This window comes from Nansenia antarctica (genome assembly GCF_963989245.1).
Source record: "Nansenia antarctica genome assembly, chromosome: 2".
Taxonomy (NCBI): domain Eukaryota; kingdom Metazoa; phylum Chordata; class Actinopteri; order Argentiniformes; family Microstomatidae; genus Nansenia; species Nansenia antarctica.
Window position 1 is genome coordinate 32,508,779 of NC_137675.1, and position 20,284 is coordinate 32,529,062.

The window sequence follows — 20,284 nt, forward strand, 5'->3', positions numbered from 1 at the left end:
AACGCCATTTTGTTTATTTACGACTAACCGACGCATATTACGCTAACCGACGTATTGACGTAGTCGATGACGTCGACGACGTCGAATAATCGTAACAGCCCTAGCTGGTACAACCCTACAGTCAGCTGGTACAACCCTACAGTCAGCTGGTACAACCCTACAGTCAGCTGGTACAACCCTACAGTCAGTCAGCTGGTACAACCCTACAGTCAGCTGGTACAACCCTACAGTCAGCTGGTACAACCCTACAGTCAGTCAGCTGGTACAACCCTACAGTCAGCTGGTACAACCCTACAGTCAGCTGGTACAACCCTACAGTCAGCTGGTACAACCCTCCAGTCAATCAGCTGGTACAACCATACAGTTAGGGGTGTAACGGATCACGGAAATTCCGTGATCCGTTCGGATCGCCCTCCACGGTTCGGAACGCATGTGTACCGCGGATCAATTGCCTTTTTTTTTTTTTTTTTTTTCTCGTTTTTTTCTTTTTTTTCTTTTTTTTCTTTCCTAACACCAGTGAAGCCACCCCTCCTAAATTTCGTTGTTTGGTACCTGTACTATAGCAATGACAATAAAGACCATTCATTCATTCATTCATATTATATATATATGTATGTATATATATATATATATATATATATATATTACCAGTTTTGACATCTTGAATGTTGTTGGTTTTTGTCACATAGTAAAAGTGGTGTTTTTACAGAATTCAAGGAAAAAGCAGTTTTTATAAAAACAAAAATGTTTTGTGTTGATCCGAAAAATGATCCGATCCGTGACTCAAAAACCGTGACACGATCCGATCCGTGAGTTAGGTGATCCGTTACACCCCTACATACAGTCAGTCAGCTGGTACAACCCTACAGTCAGTCAGCTGGTACAACCCTACAGTCAGTCAGCTGGTACAACCATACAGTCAGCTGGTACAACCCTACAGGCAGCTGGTACAACCATACAGTCAGCTGGTACAACCCTACAGGCAGCTGGTACAACCATACAGTCAGCTGGTACAACCCTCCAGTCAATCAGCTGGTACAACCCTACAGTCAGCTGGTACAACCATACAGTCAGTCAGCTGGTACAACCATACAGTCAGCTGGTACAACCATACAGTCAGCTGGTACAACCCTACAGTCAGCTGGTACAACCATACAGTCAGCTGGTACAACCCTCCAGTCAATCAGCTGGTACAACCATACAGTCAGCTGGTACAACCCTACAGTCAGCTGGTACAACCATACAGTCAGCTGGTACAACCCTACAGTCAGTCAGCTGGTACAACCATACAGTCAGCTGGTACAACCCTACAGTCAGTCAGCTGGTACAACCATACAGTCAGCTGGTACAACCCTACAGTCAGTCAGCTGGTACAACCCTACAGTCAGTCAGCTGGTACAACCATACAGTCAGTCAGCTGGTACAACCATACAGTCAGTCAGCTGGTACAACCCTCCAGTCAATCAGCTGGTACAACCATACAGTTAGGGGTGTAACGGATCACGGAAATTCCGTGATCCGTTCGGATCGCCCTCCACGGTTCGGAACGCATGTGTACCGCGGATCAATTGCCTTTTATTTTTTTATTTTTTTTTTCGTTTTTTTCGTTTTTTTTTTTTTTTTCTTTCCTAACACCAGTGAAGCCACCCCTCCTAAATTTCGTTGTTTGGTACCTGTACTATAGCAATGACAATAAAGACCATTCATTCATTCATTCATATTATATATATATGTATGTATATATATATATATATATATATGTATTACCAGTTTTGACATCTTGAATGTTGTTGGTTTTTGTCACATAGTAAAAGTGGTGTTTTTACAGAATTCAAGGAAAAAGCAGTTTTTATAAAAACAAAAATGTTTTGTGTTGATCCGAAAAATGATCCGATCCGTGACTCAAAAACCGTGACACGATCCGATCCGTGAGTTAGGTGATCCGTTACACCCCTACATACAGTCAGTCAGCTGGTACAACCCTACAGTCAGTCAGCTGGTACAACCCTACAGTCAGTCAGCTGGTACAACCATACAGTCAGTCAGCTGGTACAACCCTACAGTCAGCTGGTACAACCCTACAGTCAGTCAGCTGGTACAACCATACAGTCAGTCAGCTGGTACAACCCTACAGTCAGCTGGTACAACCCTACAGTCAGTCAGCTGGTACAACCATACAGTCAGTCAGCTGGTACAACCCTACAGTCAGCTGGTACAACCCTACAGTCAGTCAGCTGGTACAACCATACAGTCAGCTGGTACAACCCTACAGTCAGCTGGTACAACCCTACAGTCAGCTGGTACAACCCTACAGTCAGCTGGTACAACCCTACAGTCAGTCAGCTGGTACAACCCTACAGTCAGTCAGCTGGTACAACCCTACAGTCAGCTGGTACAACCCTACAGTCAGCTGGTACAACCCTACAGTCAGCTGGTACAACCCTACAGTCAGTCAGCTGGTACAACCCTACAGTCAGCTGGTACAACCCTACAGTCAGCTGGTACAACCCTACAGTCAGCTGGTACAACCCTACAGTCAGTCAGCTGGTACAACCCAGTGCTCATGATGAAACCTGGCCAGTTGCTAGTGTGCTGTTCAGCTGTATCAGATGCGGTTTCTTACCATGCTGGTGAGGGTGGAGAAGAACCCTCCTTGGTTCTCTTCCTCTTTGTCTTTATACTGCCTGGAGAGAGGAGGAGAGAAGGGTGAAAGAAAGCAAAAGTAAGGAGAGGGAGAGAGAGAGAGAAGGAAGGAACAATAATGGGAGAGAGAGCCTTTCGAGTTCATCGCAAACTCAAAGAAATCGTTCCACACTTCCACACTCTAGGAACGTGTAGCCTGTCATCTCAGTCACATTCATGTTTCTTCTTAAGCAAGCAGACAAGACAGCCCCTCTGTTTCAACCCGGAATATCAATTCAAAAACCTCCCTCCTCAAAGACAGATATACACTCAAAAGCAGCAAGCTGTCAAAGATATAAAACTGCAGTAAAAATGTTACTCAGAGCAAAAATAGAACAGGAACAAAACCTCTGACAGGCTCTCAAGTCTTCAGTAGATCTAACAACCATTATACGAACGTATGACAGCTGGACATTTCAGGTTGCCTTGAGATCTTACCTGTTATATTCTGTCAGAGCTTGGCCGACAACCAAACCCATTCCCTGGAAAAGAATTTAAAAAAAGTTTTCAAGATAGGAAGTTTTCGAAAATAACTGCAAACCCATATATAGTATTAGTTATTAATACAAATATAGGTGCCTGGCTCCACAGTGCAAGGTTTTTGCTTAAATTGAACACATAATTGAGGAGCACTTTACACTCCAAATCTAAAGTCTTGCTCGTGTAGCTACTTTGACTGCTCTTAACACTAGAACACATTTCACCTACTCTTAGCGACGCCTCTGGGGTCAAATGAAACATAGTCTTTATAATGGGAAGCTGCTACTTACACACTAAGACCACTAGTTGGCGCGTCATGTAAATTAGCCTGCCTCCTACACAGAAAAACAAGAAAATAGCTTTATACTACCATATCCTGGTACGGCTACGGTGATACTGGTGAATACGATGCTATGAAGACGTACGTGTCATTCCAAGCATTTGGAAGTGAATACAATTAAATGGTAAACGGACTGCACTTATATAGTGCCTTTATCCAAAGCGCTTTACAACGGCCTCTCGTTCACCCGTTCACACACACATTCACACACCAATGGTGGCCAAGCTACCATGCAAGGCGCCGGCCCCGCTCACTGGGAGCAATTTGGGGTTCAGTGTCTTGCCCACAGACACTCCGACATGTGGCCCAGCCGGGGCTCGAACCGCCCCGAATTCAGGGGTCAATTGAGTGCAGCCACCTTGTTTTGCGAGTCTCCCAGATAGCTGGTTCACGAGGGAGGGGGGCGAGGGGCCAGCAGACCTGTAACGTGGGCTGTCCGTCTGTTACACCCGTGAATGTCTTGTGTTTTGCGTCTAATCTAAATTACTTTAAGAAAAAGGGTAAACGTATGGTCATTAATGCATAGGCCTGGGGTCTCAATGCGTGAGGTCAGGACAAGGCTCGGCCTTTATTGAACACAATAACATGAATACTGAAACGTCTTCATTGTACAGTCGTTTAAACAACCTGTCACCAGCAATCGGCGCAATCAAACATCATAGGAATCCACCACTAAGTGTGCTCCTAAAATGTGAACGTGTTGTCCTCGATTTGTGGTAACATCTTGAGCATAGAGTGCTGACCGTGCAGAAAAAACACATAGCCATAACTGCACCGTTAGGGGTGGACCTGATAGTGAGAGAAAGACGTTTTAAACACACCGACAAATACAAGTAAATGATTGAACAAATAGTCACTCACATCAAGGGTTGGCTCATCGTCCACAATTGACAGCTTCACGATATATGGATTCACAGACTGTCCATCAAAGGTAAAGAAAGTCAGGAGTTAGAACACGTAATCAACGACCACAGCCCTCTTCTGAATAATAATAATAATAATAATAATAACCTTTATTTGTATAGCACTTTTCCTGCAAACATTGCAGCTCAAAGTGCTTTAATCATTATATAATCATCATTTAATTATTTAGTAATTTAAAGGCAATATTAAAAGATGGGTTTTTAGTCTTGACTTGAACATGCTGAGGTTGCATCCCTAATGTAAACTGCCAGTGCATTCCACAATCTGGGTGCATAAAATGAGAATGCAGCCTCACCAAATCTCTTCTTTTGTACATGTGGTACACAGAGAAAACCAGCATCAGAAGACCTGAGAGCTCTATTGGGCTGATATGCTAGAAAAAGGTCTTTCAGGTATTCTGGTGCTGTGCAAGTGAGAGCTTTATAAACAAGCAGAAGGATCTTGAAATCTATTCTGAACTTAACAGGAAGCCAGTGTAGAGTCTCTAAAATAGGAGTTATATGAGCTCTTCTGCTTGTTTTGGTTAAAACTCTCGCTGCCAGGGGGGCTCCGTAAGATTAAAAGTCAGGAGGATACTTTAGACTATTAGGATGCACTTGGAATGCCCTGTAGTTGCCCTTTCTCTCTCTCACACACGCAAACCTCATATTTCCTGTAGTTGACCAGGAGCGCGAGGAGAACCACAGCATCGTAACCATGCTGCCCTCTACTGGACACATCCGACAGGATCTGCAGGAGAGACAGATAGCAATAACCTTAGCACCTCACCTTCAAATAACTATCTATTGCAATTCAATGTGCACGCACCCACACACTCACCTGTAAAATGGCCTCAAAAATGCTGTTGATCATGACATACTCCAGAATGGTGTTTTGACTGATGTTGTCCGTTACCTAAAACACATTTATTGATTAGTGCCCTTGATGCAAATGAGGGAGAGAGGGAGAGAGAGAGAGAGAGAGAGAGAGAGAGAGAGAGAGAGAGAGAGAGAGAGAGAGAGAGAGAGAGAGAGAGAGAGAGAGAGTGTGGTCTCACCGTCACCAGACAGAGTAGCAGCTTCAGACACAGGCTCTTCAGGCTCTCTGAGCCGTCTCCACAGAGCAGACTGTCCAAACTCTCCATGAGGTCCTGGAAGAGAGAGGTACATACAGTACATACAGTACATACAGTACATACAACCCTTTCTCAACTGTTCCTCCGTCTTAATGTATCCTCCAATGTAGCCTCCATGGCCTTCCTTTGGCTCTATACTCCAAAAGTTCGGATTTGAAATCAAACAATGACTATGGTATTAACTTAGAGATTCTCAGCTTTAACTTGAGGATAGTACATATTGGTTTCAGCATTCGGAGATGACAATACTTTTTATACATAGTCCCCCTGTAACGTTCTGCATGCAAAGGACTGTCGACCAAATACTGAACAAATAGGGGGACTATGCATAAAAAGTGTTGTAAATTCGGAATGGTGAAACCAATATGTACACAAATACCCCCCCCCCCCCGCCACCCCCCCCCCCACACACACACACACACGCACACCCCCACCCCCACCCCCACCCCCACACTTATACCCACCCCCACCCCCACCCCCACACCCACACCTTCATCCTGAGTTCGGCCTTGTCGAAGCCCATCAGCATGTTGATGATGTCAAAGCCAGAGGCTGACTTGTTCTTCTGATGGACGCCTCGGAACAACGCACACAGGGTCTGAGAAGAGAGGAGAGGGGGAGGGTGAATGTAGGGGGGGGGGGGAGAATTGAGAGAACATTTGACAACAATGAGGTAAAGTGGATTATTTCGATTAAACTATCGCACTTCTTTACGTATTTCGTCAACTCGTTCTGCCCGTTGAAGTCCTTTGATCCTGTAAGAATATCTAAAACAAACCCCCAACCACTCAAACCAATGATATATCAGGACAATGTTGCTTCTGAGTCCTATTAGTGTTGTTATGGAAACCTAGCGATTCGGACAGAAATGAAGAACATCTCAAACAGACGACCAATGCTGGTCAGACCTGCCTGGGGAATCCTGGCGCTGGACAACTATGAGCTGTAAGTACAGAGGAACGTGGCTTTAATATGGAGGGCTCTGTCCAATCGATGGCCAGCGCTAGTGTGGCCAGCGCCAGCGCCCGTCTGCTCACCTCCACTCACCGCCGTGACCACATCACCCCTGTCCTCCAAAACCTACACCGGCTCCCAGTCAAATACAGGATCCAATTCAAAATCCTACTCACTACTACTTACAAAGCCATCAACAACCTGGCCCCCTCCTACCATGCCGACCTCGTCCCCCTCCACACCCCCTCCCGTTGCCTCAGGTCTGACGACCAAACCACCCTCAAGACCACCAGGACCAAGCTCCGGACCTGGGGTGATAGGGCGTCCCTCTGGAACGCCCTCCCCAAGGGACGCCCTCCCCAACCACATCAGACAGGCCAACACCCTCCCAACATTTAAACAGGCCCTCAAAACCCACCTCTTCAAGCTCGCCTTCACCAGTTAACCCTCTCCCCCTCCCCTTCCCATGTGTCCCCAGCACTACCTTAATTAGACCCCTATACTTTCTTTCTCTATTTATTTCTTGTTTCTTTTTATTATTACTACTCAATCTTTTCAGTTTGTAAAGCGTCTTTGAGTGTCTAGAAAAGCACTATATAAGTCTAATGTATTATTATTATTATTATTATAATAATTATTATTATTATTATTATTATAGTGTGGAGTCGTAGAGGGGCCCTCACCTGCAGGGCATTGACCACCTTGATCTGGTGCTCCTCCCTCAGGGCCTGCACACAGTGGTGGAACAGGCTGTTGATGTTGTCCTGGATCCTCATCACCTCGTCCCCGTCCAGAGACTCCAGCTTGGCCTCCAGGTACTCCAGGTTCACCTGTTGGAGCAGGACACACGAGGAGACGTGAGACAAAAATACCGTTGGGTGACGCACCCGGAGGAAAAAATATCTTATGCACACTTTTGCGTCTGCGACTGCAAATCAGAGGGAAGAAAGTTCCACTAGCTACGCTGGAGAATGTATACCTGTAACGTAAACAAAAGGGCTGAAGTGTGACATCAATGTCATTTGTTTTTTCTTTTCCGATTAACTTCCATTTGATTAGTGTTTACTAGGTTAGCCAACTCTAGTCTCTATATCAGCTTCCTCGTTATTCATTTGTTACTGAAAACTTCTACCAGGACAAAACACTAGATTCAACTTGAACTATCAGCAAGTTCACACACAAAACATTTTTATGAAATTAAGTCAGTGTCCTAAACGAACCCAATGAACTTCGACTGAGATGCGAACATGCTACCAGGTTTCAGAGACATTTTGGTCCAATGTGCCGTGCTCTAACAGCTGTGGCTCTCTTACCTTCATGAGGAACAGCTCGTCCCAGAAACGAGAGTTGTCCTTGGCCGGGTCCTCTTTCTGAGGGGGGGGGGGGAGAGACATCCATAACATCACCTCAACGTCTGTCAGTGTAGAGTCTTGTCCCTAGCTCTCTATGAGTGTGGACATGGAATCTCCCGAAAAGGGATTGAAGCGGTTAATCCGTGTGAGGAAGTGAGCGAGTGCACACTTCAGGAGAAGGGTGACCAGATGGGACATGCTTCCGCAATTGGTAAAAAACTTGATTCCTTGAATCCTTTCCTTTGTCCTCCGATCACCCCCCTACTCAAAACACACTGGAGGAGAAGATCTAGGTTCCTGCCATTCGACACTCTCATCCAACGGTTTTTGAGAAGGAGGCGAGTGGAGGACAGAGGAATCGAGTTTCCTAACAATTGAGAAAGGGCCGTCATTTCGCCATCCCATGTCCTCCCACACTTTCTCTATTGTTATTACTCTTCCCTCTCCTTATTTCTCCCAACCCTATTTGGATGCCCTATATCCCTACCCGTCGATCCCAACCTTCCAAAGTTTACACTACTCCTTTCCTCCTTTTGATTTCTCTTACCGCAAAGACCTGGTCATACATCAGCACCACCTTCTCCTTCAGGGGCTTCTTAGAGGAGGAGGTTCTCCTCAGCAGCCCTGCCTTCTTCTCCACCTGAGACATGTCGGGGTCTGAGGATGGATGGATGGACACACACACACACACACACACACACACACACACCTTCAGTCAACCTATAGACAATATGAACAGTGGCTTGTAAACACAGAACACAAACAACAACAACAACAAAATTGGGGGGGGGCATTTAGCAGACGCCTTTATCCAAAGCGACTTACAACAAATACATTTACTAAGTCAGTGAATCATCTCTCCACCAGTCATAGCAGGGAAACAGTCATCTATGCTCAGGCCCGGGGGCCATTGGCAGTCGTCCCGCTAGAGGAAGGAAGACACCTTCAGCAAACATACAGAACATTATGAACAGTGGCTTCCAAACGCACACGTACACACACACCAGTATTGGTGGCCTGTTTTCATGCCAGGACACACTAACCGTCCTGACCTCGATTTAGGAGGTGCACATGATGCTAGCCTGGACATGAATGCTGTGTTCAGCCAGCTAACAGAATGATATCACCGCTAGTAGCTAGCTTACTGACACTGGTCAACTGGCACTAGAGTTTCCATTGCAAGTGTGATTTTACGCTGGACTTGGCTCAAGCCTTGTCTGTGAAACCGGCTCAATGTAAGGCAGAATAAATCAGGAGGTAAACCAATGATTGTATGATAACATTATTTAACCAGCTAACTGTCAACAATGTAGGCTAGTTTTCCTTCACCCTTCACTGCATCGATAACATGGACAGACGAATACTTGCTAGAAACGCTACGATACGATCATCACAATCACATCCATATCAGTGTATCCTGGCAAACCTTTGCGCAACAGAGGGTATTTCATGTAAACTTAACTTAAACAACAGAGGGTATTTCATGTAGAGTTGACTTAAACAACAGAAGGTATTTCATGTAGAGTTGACTATAACAACAGAGGGTATTTCATGTAGAGTTGACTATAACAACAGAGGTTATTTCATGTAGAGTTGACTATAACAACAGAGGTTATTTCATGTAGAGTTGACTTAAACAACAGAGGTTATTTCATGTAGAGTTGACTATAACAACAGAGGGTATTTCATGTAGAGTTGACTATAACAACAGAGGGTATTTCATGTAGAGTTGACTATAACAACAGAGGGTATTTCATGTAGACTTGACTATAACAAGCATTGCGATGCCTATCAGCTAGATAACTTTGCAAGCTAAGCCTTGGTTATCTAGTTCTACCTAGGCTAACAGGGTAAGAGGTAGTTATCTAGTTCTAACTAGGCTAGCATGGTTCTGAGGAGGTAGTTATCTCATTGACATCATCAACATGAATTAGGAACAGTGCAGACGATGCAATAATATCACAATCAATGCATATCTGATGGTTTCCACAGTCCTGTGGTTGAGGCTACACTGACTGCTACAGCTGATGCTAACAACAAGGCTTGGCTAGGAGTAGCATTTACATAGCTAGCAAACAAGTGGGGAATTGCAAAGACATCTGTTCGACTTTGTCGTGTATGACATGTAGGCATGTTGACTAACTATTTAACGGTATTGTCAAATAAATGATACTCAAAGAAGGTTAACTAGAGGAATGTCTGAACTGTTCTAGTCTGGTTAGTTAAGATAGCATGGTGTTTCTAGCTGCAGCAGACGCTACATTCTTCATGTACCCTGTTTATTTGCTAGCTAGATAACATACGATTTCTTTTACAACATTTTATGTGTGTTAATGTTAACTAGGATACCTACAGGAGTTCCACAGAGGAACATATGGTCAACCTTTTCTCACCTCAATTTGTTATTTTCATGAACTCATGCCGTTCAGAGAAATGTGGCTAACGTTCCAACCAGTTCAGCTTCTTAGTGCTAGCTAGCTAGCCCGCTGTCCGGTGTGGATCTGAGGCAACATGGTCTTAGTGCAGGACAGATTCCGTGGTGATAGACAACATGGTCTTAGTGCAGGACAGATTCAGTGGTGATAGACAACATGGTCTTAGTGCAGGACAGATTCCGTGGTGATAGACAACATGGTCTTAGTGCAGGACAGATTCAGTGGTGATAGACAACATGGTCTTAGTGCAGGACAGATTCAGTGGTGATAGTCAACATGGTCTTAGTGCAGGACAGATTCAGTACAGGTGATAGACAACATGGTCTTAGTGCAGGACAGATTCAGTACAGGTGATAGACAACATGGTCTTAGTGCAGGACAGATTCAGTGGTGATAGACAACATGGTCTTAGTGCAGGACAGATTCAGTGGTGATAGTCAACATGGTCTTAGTGCAGGACAGATTCAGTGGTGATAGTCAACATGGTCTTAGTGCAGGACAGATTCAGTACAGGTGATAGACAACATGGTCTTAGTGCAGGACAGATTCAGTGGTGATAGACAACATGGTCTTAGTGCAGGACAGATTCAGTGGTGATAGACAACATGGTCTTAGTGCAGGACAGATTCAGTGGTGATAGTCAACATGGTCTTAGTGCAGGACAGATTCAGTGGTGATAGACAACATGGTCTTAGTGCAGGACAAATTCAGTGGTGATAGTCAACATGGTATTAGAGCAGGACAGATTCAGTGGTGATAGACAACATGGTCTTAGTGCAGGACAGATTCAGTGGTGATAGTCAACATGGTCTTAGTGCAGGACATATTCAGGTGATAGTCAACATGGTCTTAGTGCAGGACAGATTCAGTACAGGTGATAGATAACATGGTCTTAGTGCAGGACAGATTCAGTGGTGATAGACAACATGGGCTTAGTGCAGGACAGATTCAGTGGTGATAGCAGTGGCGGCTGGTGATAAACATTTTGGGTGGGGCACAGGTTATGGGGGCATGCTCCACGGGGAAGAATATCAACTTTGAAATCTGGATTTTAGCATGAGAATATATATATAACTTGTATTAAAGGGCAAACTGCAAACACAACAAAAATATAATGTACAACAACTGACAAATCAACTGGAATAGTCTTTGTTAGCAGAGTAGACCTAATGTTAACAGAATGGACTTAAACCCTTTGTCTATCTGTGCAGCGGTAAGGTGAATAATTCTAGCAGCTCAAATGGATTGTACTGTCCAGACAGTTGTCTTGTTTAGCCATTCAACTAGGCATTATTTATTCAATGGAGAAAGACATGGAACACAATGCAATTGTGATAATAAATGTGTTCTTTGTTACTTTCAAACCCTGTGTCCCTCCCCAGTTACACTACTTGAACATGAATTTTGCCCTTCGTTCCTTCAGGCCTGCAATCTCTCAATGACTTTCTGGTTAAAGTCTGTCATTTCAATCACCAGTGTCTTCTCCATTGACATCATGGCCAATGCATTCAGCCTGTCCTCTGTCATGGTGTTCCGGAGAAAGGTTTTGATCCTTTTCAAGGTCGAGAAGCACCTCTCTGCCTCCGCCGTGGTCATGGGTGTGGTTATGAGGATCTTTAGGAGAGTGACAGTCTCTGAAAACACTTCTCCAAGATTGTTCTCCATAAAAAGCTGGAAGAGGTCCACAGCACCACGACAGGCTCTGAACTCCTCCTTGCTGTAGAGGAGATTGAGCTCGGTCTTCAGCTGGCTTCCACTGAGCATTGGGTAGGCCTTCAAGGTGCTGTTCAGTGCATCCTCCGGAAAGGCCCCCTTGTACTCTTCAAACCTGTCCCCCTGCAGCAAGGTGGCACTGACCAGGTGGTTTGTGAAGGAGAAGCGCTCCTTGGCGTGTCCAAGTATGGTATCACAGACCTACAGAGAGAAGAAGAATTAAAAAATTATAAATAATAATATGTACCCTGTTCTTTTTTCATGCTAGTGTTTTGGGAGTTCTAGCATTCTAGCGTTGAAAGGTTAAAGGTCCCATATCCTTTGAAAACAGTTTATTGTTTTTGTACTCAGAGGGCTTATGCCAACACTGTGACAATCAGAAATCTGTACCTATTACAGTATTTCCATAATTTCCTAATTCATATTTCTCCATATTTTAATAACGCAGGGTATTTGCAACATAGCAATGACCAGGAAGTGAATTAATATATAAAATAATATATGGGACCTTTAATGTTAAAACTATACTGAGCACAGTTCCCTCTCCAAAATGTAAAATATAGTACTTTTCTGTTTTTAATAGCTCCTTATTGTAAATGATGCCTCAGGATCAAAATTATTTTTAGTCACATTTCTCAAAATTGTGTGCCTTCATTTTATTTAAACGAAGGCCTCCGGTGTAACATGGACTGTGACTGATTCTACAACATCAACTCACCTCTGCTGCAATCCTTTCATGGTCCTCTAGTCTAGACTGAGTGCCCGACGTCTCTTTGTTGGCTGAGACCCAGCTCTGCTTTGCTCAACCATGGCATGGAGAGAATTTCTGCGAGGACAAAGAATTAAAAATAAGAATAAAACAGAGATAAGACAGAAAGTGAATAATAATAATAGATTAGATTCAACTTTGTCATTGCACAGAGTACAGGTACTGAGACAACAAAATGCACACACACGTTAATAATAATCATAATAAAAATAATCATATTAGGAATACCCATACCTGATCTTTTGTATGTCCTGCTGGAACTGCTGGATGCACTGCTGGATATGGACTGAATCTATCTTCTTCTTCTGCAGCTTGGCATAGAGGAAGTCCACATGTGGCATGATGTGGTGAAAAAGTTCCAGAAATAACTTAAAATCCTGATTCTCCAGTAGCATAGCGAAGGCTCCTGCTTCTCTGACGGTGTTGGGGTCAAAGTTATCTGAGTCTCGTATGCGTTCAAAACAGCGAATGAGGTCCTCTCTGTGGCTATGGCGGAGATCCCTCCCCCTCCATCCGGATATGATGTAATCTAGCATGATCTATATTTGCTCTCCGGGGCGCATTTTTTGCGCCCCGGCCGGGAAATAGGAGACAGCCAATTGGAGCGCTGCTACAGCTCACGTGTAAGCAAAAAGTATTTGGCCTGCCATAGACTTGCATTCGGCCGGTGCCCCGACTCCTCCCCTATGCATTTTAACAGTGAATTTTACACACACAGATAAAATGTTTATTGTATTGGAGGATTTTTAATGAATGCTGATAGGCGCCGACAGAATATCAGCCGCATTTTGTGAATAAACAATGTTTATTTTTAAAAAACTTTTACAAATCGCAACTAGGAAGTGAAGGTGGGGGCGGCGCCCCAGCGCCCTCTATTGGCCAGCCGCCACTGGGTGATAGACAACATGGTCTTAGTGCAGGACAGATTCAGTGGTGATAGTCAACATGGTCTTAGTGCAGGACAGATTCAGTACAGGTGATAGTCAACATGGTCTTAGAGCAGGACAGATTCAGTGGTGATAGACAACATGGTCTTAGTGCAGGACAGATTCAGTGGTGATAGACAACATGGTCTTAGTGCAGGACATATTCAGGTGATAGTCAACATGGTCTTAGTGCAGGACAGATTCAGTGGTGATAGACAACATGGTCTTAGTGCAGGACAGATTCAGTGGTGATAGACAACATGGTCTTAGAGCAGGACAGATTCAGTGGTGATAGACAACATGGTCTTAGTGCAGGACAGATTCAGTGGTGATAGTCAACATGGTCTTAGAGCAGGACAGATTCAGTGGTGATAGACAACATGGTCTTAGTGCAGGACAGATTCAGGTGATAGACAACATGGTCTTAGTGCAGGACAGATTCAGTACAGGTGATAGACAACATGGTCTTAGTGCAGGACAGATTCAGTGGTGATAGACAACATGGTCTTAGAGCAGGACAGATTCAGTGGTGATAGACAACATGGTCTTAGTGCAGGACAGATTCAGTGGTGATAGACAACATGGTCTTAGTGCAGGACAGATTCAGTGGATAGTCAACATGGTCTTAGTGCAGGACAGATTCAGTACAGGTGATAGTCAACATGGTCTTAGTGCAGGACAGATTCAGTACAGGTGATAGTCAACATGGTCTTAGTGCAGGACAGATTCAGTGGTGATAGTCAACATGGTCTTAGTGCAGGACAGATTCAGTGGTGATAGACAACATGGTCTTAGTGCAGGACAGATTCAGTGGTGATAGTCAACATGGTCTTAGTGCAGGACAGATTCAGTGGTGATAGACAACATGGTCTTAGTGCAGGACAGATTCAGTGGTGATAGACAACATGGTCTTAGTGCAGGACAGATTCAGTGGTGATAGTCAACATGGTCTTAGTGCAGGACAGATTCAGTGGTGATAGTCAACATGGTCTTAGTGCAGGACAGATTCAGTGGTGATAGTCAACATGGTCTTAGAGCAGGACAGATTCAGTGGTGATAGACAACATGGTCTTAGTGCAGGACAGATTCAGTGGTGATAGACAACATGGTCTTAGTGCAGGACAGATTCAGTGGTGATAGACAACATGGTCTTAGTGCAGGACAGATTCAGTGGTGATAGACAACATGGTCTTAGAGCAGGACAGATTCAGTGGTGATAGACAACATGGTCTTAGTGCAGGACAGATTCAGTGGTGATAGACAACATGGTCTTAGTGCAGGACAGATTCAGTACAGGTGATAGACAACATGGTCTTAGTGCAGGACAGATTCAGTGGTGATAGTCAACATGGTCTTAGTGCAGGACAGATTCAGTGGATAGTCAACATGGTCTTAGAGCAGGACAGATTCAGTACAGGTGCTAGACAACATGGTCTTAACAGGCTAGGAATCTTGGTGTCATAATTGACCCAGATCTACATTTTGAAACTCATATTAATAATACTATTAAAACATCCTTCTACCATTTAAGAAACATCACTAAGGTACAATCATTTCTCTCCCAGGCAGACACCGAAAAATGAATGCATGCGTTTGTTACTAGTAGGCTAGATTACTGTAATGCTCTCCTGACAGGTCTCCCCCAAAAAATGATTAATAGACTACAAATGGTTCAGAATGCTGCTGCTCGTGTCCTTACTAGGACCAAACGAAGAGCGCACATCACACCTGTCTTGAGATCACTACACTGGCTCCCTGTCAGTTATAGAATAGATTTAAAGATCCTTTTACTAGTCTATAAATCACTCCACTGCGATGCGCCCAATTACATGGTGGACATGCTCATAAGATACACACCAGCTAGACCCCTAAGGTCTAGTGGCACAGAACTTCTAATAGTGCCAGAGGCTAGGACTAAGAGATTTGGAGGATCAGCTTTTAGCATATGCTCCTAGATTGTGGAACACCCTACCTGAGGGCCTGAGGTTGTCTACATCCACCGAGGCTCCCAGCAACATCGACACCGGACTCTACACCACCCTGAAGGCACAAACATCCCCTCATTCTGGACTAACTCTCGCTCACCTGTCATCACCCCACACCGCACCGCTGACCCCTCAAACCTCCGCTCTCTCCCTCCTGCTCCCCCATCCATCTCCCTTGCACTGTTGAACACTCGCTCTCTCTCCAACAAATCCCCTGTCATATCTGAACTGATACTGGACAACAACCTGGACATACTTCTCCTCACTGAAACCTGGCAACAACCCTCGGACTACTACTCACTCAACCAGGCCACCCCCCCTAATTACACCTACATCGCTAAACCCCGCCTCTCCAAGCGAGGGGGTGGTCTCGCTGCTCTCCACAAACTCACCCTAACTGTCACTGTACTGGACCTCAACCTCCCACCCATGTCATCCTTCGAATACCTCGCCTTTTCACTCCCCAACTCCATAACTGCACTCCTACTCTACCGCCCACCGAAGCCACACCCCTCTTTTCTGTCTGATCTCTCTGAACTCCTCACCATTGCCTCTTCCCTTTCTTCCCGTCTCTTACTCACCGGTGACTTCAATATCCATGTCGACCAACCCAACTCCAACCTCACCTCTGATTTCCTCTCTCTCCTTGATTGTTTCCACCTCACCCAGCACATCAACTTCCCCACCCATGTAAAAGGCCACACACTCGACCTTGTCTGCTCTGCCTCCCTACCCATATCCAACCCCCACCCTTTTCCTTTCCCACTCTCTGACCACCACTGCATCCTCTTCTCTGCCCCCCTGCCCCTACCGCGCCACCCCATCAAACGCACCATCTCTTTCCGTAACATAAAATCTGTCAACCCACTCACTCTATCCCAGTCCATATCTTCTGCCCTCCCCACTGACTCCACTCCCACCAACCCCGAAGACTATGCCACCTTACTCAACTCCATTCTCTCTGACTCCCTTGACTCACTGGCCCCCTTGAAAACCATCACTGTCTCCTTCACCACCTCCTCCCCCTGGTACACCCCTGAACTACGCACCATGAAACAGACCGGCCGCCAACTTGAACGACTATACAATAGAACCCACCTCACTGTCCATGCTGAAGTCTACAAGCAACATATCTCCTCCTACCGTGACGCACTCCAAGCTGCCAAATCTGCCTACTACTCCACCCTCATAAACACCTCCAATCGAAACCCCCGCACCCTCTTCTCCACTGTCAAGACACTACTCCAACCCCCGGACAACAACACAACTTCCTCCCCTGACCTCTGCAACTCCTTTCTCCACGCCTTCAACAGCAAGATCTCCCACATCAATAGCTCACTGACTGCCTCCATCTCCAACTCCACCCCCCCCCCCCCCCTGCTGTCATCTTCCCCCCTCCTGACTACCCTCCCCCTACTCCTCTCACTACTTTCTCCCTTGTTGACTCCTCCCTCATCACTACTATCATCACCGCCTCCAAAACAACCACCTGCTCCCTCGACCCCCTCCCTACCACCCTGACCAAGGCCTGCCTCCCTGCCCTCATCCCCCACCTCACTGCCCTCTTCAATCAGTCACTATCCCAAGGCCACGTTCCCTCAACCTACAAACTTGCCGCTGTCACCCCCATTCTCAAAAAGCCCACTCTTGACCCAGCCAATCTCTCCAACTACCGCCCCATCTCCAACCTACCATTCCTTTCCAAAACCCTAGAGCGCGTTGTCGCTGCCCAACTTCACTCCCACCTCCAATCCAACAAACTGTATGAACCCCTTCAATCTGGCTTCCGCCCACATCACAGCACTGAAACAGCCCTGGTCAAAGTAATCAACGATCTCCTCATTTCTGCAGACTCCGGTGCCCTCAACATCCTAGTTCTACTAGACCTGAGCGCAGCCTTCGACACAGTGTCCCACTCCATCCTCCTTCAAAGGCTGCGCCAACTGGGTGTTGAGGGCACCGCCCTGGACTGGCTCACCTCCTACCTCACCAACAGACACCAGTTCATCTCCCTCTCCGGTCACACCTCCTCCTCCTCCTCTGTCACACAGGGGGTCCCACAAGGCTCAGTCCTCGGCCCCCTGCTCTTCCTCTGCTACACACTCCCCCTCGGTCACATCATCCGCCAATTCAACCTGGACTTCCACTGCTACGCCGATGACACACAGATTTACATCACCACAAACTCCACCCAGAACCCACCCCTCACTCACATCGAAACCTGCATCTCCGCAATAAAAACCTGGCTCACACACAACTTCCTCAAACTGAACAGTGAAAAGACCAAAGTCATCCTCATCGGCACCAAATCCACCCTCAATAAAACCGGACCCATCACACTCACCATTGACGACACTACCATCACCCCCTCCCCCCTGGCTCGTAACCTCTGCTTCATTCTGGACCCCACCCTCTCATTCGATCCCCACGTCAGTTCCATTGTCAAGACATCCTACTTCCACCTCCGAAACATTGCAAAAATCAGACACTGCCTCTCCCCCCCCGCTGCTGAATCCCTCATCCACGCCTTCATCTCCTCCCGCCTCGACTACTGCAACTCCCTACTCACCGGCATCACCTCCCGCTCCCTCCATAGACTCCAGATGGTCCAAAACTCTGCTGCACGCCTCCTCTCAAACACCCGCTCCCGTGACCACATCACTCCTGTCCTCCACTCTCTCCACTGGCTCCCCATTAAAGAACGTATACACTTCAAAGTCCTCATCCTCACATACAAAGCCCTCCATAGCCTGGCCCCCCCTTACCTGACTGACCTCCTTCTCCCCCACCGCCCTACCCGTACCCTCCGATCCTCATCCATTGTTCCCCTCACTGTCCCACCCTCAAAACTCAAAGGCTTCGGTCACCGTGCCTTTTCACGAGCCGCACCCCGCCTCTGGAACTCTCTCCCTCAACCACTCAGAGACTCATCCTCACTCCTCACTTTTAAATCCCACCTCAAAACCTACCTGTTCTCCCATGCCTACAGCCTCCCCTACCCCTAGCCATCTCCCCCATCCCTGCCACCCCCGCCCCCCCCCCCCTGGACATGCATACAACCTCCCCTACCCCTAACCATCTCCCCTAACCCTGCCACCCCCCTCCCCCCATGGACATGCATACAACCTCCCCTTCCCCGTTCGTTAACTCTGTGTTCTATGTGCTCATGTTATCTGTTGCTTGTTGTTTCTGTGTTTTCCGTTTTTCCCATATTGTCAGCGTCTTTGAGCCTCGGAAAAGCGCTATATAAATCTAATAAATTATTATTATTATTATAAAACTCAGGAAATCTTTAAGCGAGACCTCAAAACCTACTTATTCAATGTCGCCTTTTGTTACTAAGGGAGACATTGGACATTATAGAACTAGGATCACTAGGCCATTACACCATACTCGTGTTTTGAGATTTGTGTTGACAGGAAAAAGGTCCTGGGTGCTGATGAGGCACTGTCAGCTCCCAGTAGCACCTAGAGCAGTACCAGAACCGGTACCAGGATGTACCTGGACCACCATCTGGTTGTATTGCTGTCATCTTTATTGTGTTGTTGCATCATAACTGCGCTTGAGATTCTCTTTTGGCAGGACCTGTGCCCATGCTGGATGCAGAACGATGCAGATATAACACTACATTTATGGACAGTGTGTACGCCAATAATATGCAAGGAACTTTTCCTGGATACATGGTGTACAGGTTTTTCGCCCTTGCTTGCTTGCTTTGCGCCGGTGGTCCTTGGGCCTCCCCTTGGGGGCCCCCGGCTGCCCCGTGTGCCTGGTCTGTTCCGCCGCCGGGGCACCTGCTTGGCCGTCTTTGTGCGGGGCCTTTTATGGTCTGTGCTTGCTTGGCTGGGCTGGGTGTGCTGGTGGTGGGGCGGGCTGGGTGTGTGGGGCGGCGGGGGCTCCCCGGGGGGGGGTGTGGGGGCCCACCGCTGGGTGCTGGTAGGCAAACTGGCTAGTAGTCGCTCTATGTGTAGAGGGCTGCAAGGGAATTTTCCTGGCTACATAGTGTACAGGTTTTTACTTTTGCCTGCTTGCGGCTCTGTCAGTATTGATTGATTGATTGATTGATTGATTGATTGACTGAGAATGTTTATTATGTGAAGCGCATTGAGTTGCATCTTGTAAGAAATGCGCTATACAAATACAATTTGATTTGATTTGATTTAGTGCAGGACAGATTCAGTACAGGTGCTAGACAACATGGTCTTAGTGCAGGACAGATTCAGTACAGGTGCTAGACAACATGGTCTTAGTGCAGGACAGATTCAGTGGTGATAGACAACATGGTCTTAGAGCAGGACAGATTCCACCACACACTGTTGTAAAATAATATGTTTTATAGAGTTTGGAATGATTGTGTACTGCTGAGCGTACATAAAAATATATATACTACAAGACAACAGTGATTGGCCTGATCACCGACTGAGACCAGACGGCCTACAGAAGTGAGGTGGACTGCCTGGCTCAGTACAGCCAGGTCAATAACCTCGCTCTCAACGCTGACCGAGACCAAGTAGACCAAGGAGCTGGTGGTGGACTTCAGGAATAAGAGACACACAAGCACATGACCCCATCACCATCAGCAGGTCTGCTGTGGAGAGGGTCAACAGCAT

The 20,284-nt window shown here is 46.3% G+C and overlaps 1 protein-coding gene across 1 annotated transcript in view; it reads right to left on the minus strand.

Moving 5' to 3' along the window:
• Window positions 1–10,307, minus strand: part of armh3 (armadillo like helical domain containing 3) — a gene marked incomplete at its 3' end in the record, with an annotated part of 72,083 nt that extends 61,776 nt beyond the window's left edge. The window contains exons 1-11 of the mRNA XM_080522994.1: window positions 10,240–10,307; window positions 8,394–8,503; window positions 7,808–7,864; window positions 7,178–7,324; window positions 6,031–6,138; window positions 5,463–5,555; window positions 5,246–5,320; window positions 5,069–5,155; window positions 4,364–4,420; window positions 3,121–3,164; window positions 2,624–2,684 (exon numbers count right to left, since the gene is read on the minus strand). Of these exons, the coding sequence (XP_080379120.1) occupies window positions 2,624–2,684; window positions 3,121–3,164; window positions 4,364–4,420; window positions 5,069–5,155; window positions 5,246–5,320; window positions 5,463–5,555; window positions 6,031–6,138; window positions 7,178–7,324; window positions 7,808–7,864; window positions 8,394–8,495 (831 nt within the window). The 5' untranslated portion in view covers window positions 8,496–8,503; window positions 10,240–10,307. The remainder of the gene's footprint in view (window positions 1–2,623; window positions 2,685–3,120; window positions 3,165–4,363; window positions 4,421–5,068; window positions 5,156–5,245; window positions 5,321–5,462; window positions 5,556–6,030; window positions 6,139–7,177; window positions 7,325–7,807; window positions 7,865–8,393; window positions 8,504–10,239) is intronic.
• Between the last annotated feature and the right edge of the window lie 9,977 nt (window positions 10,308–20,284).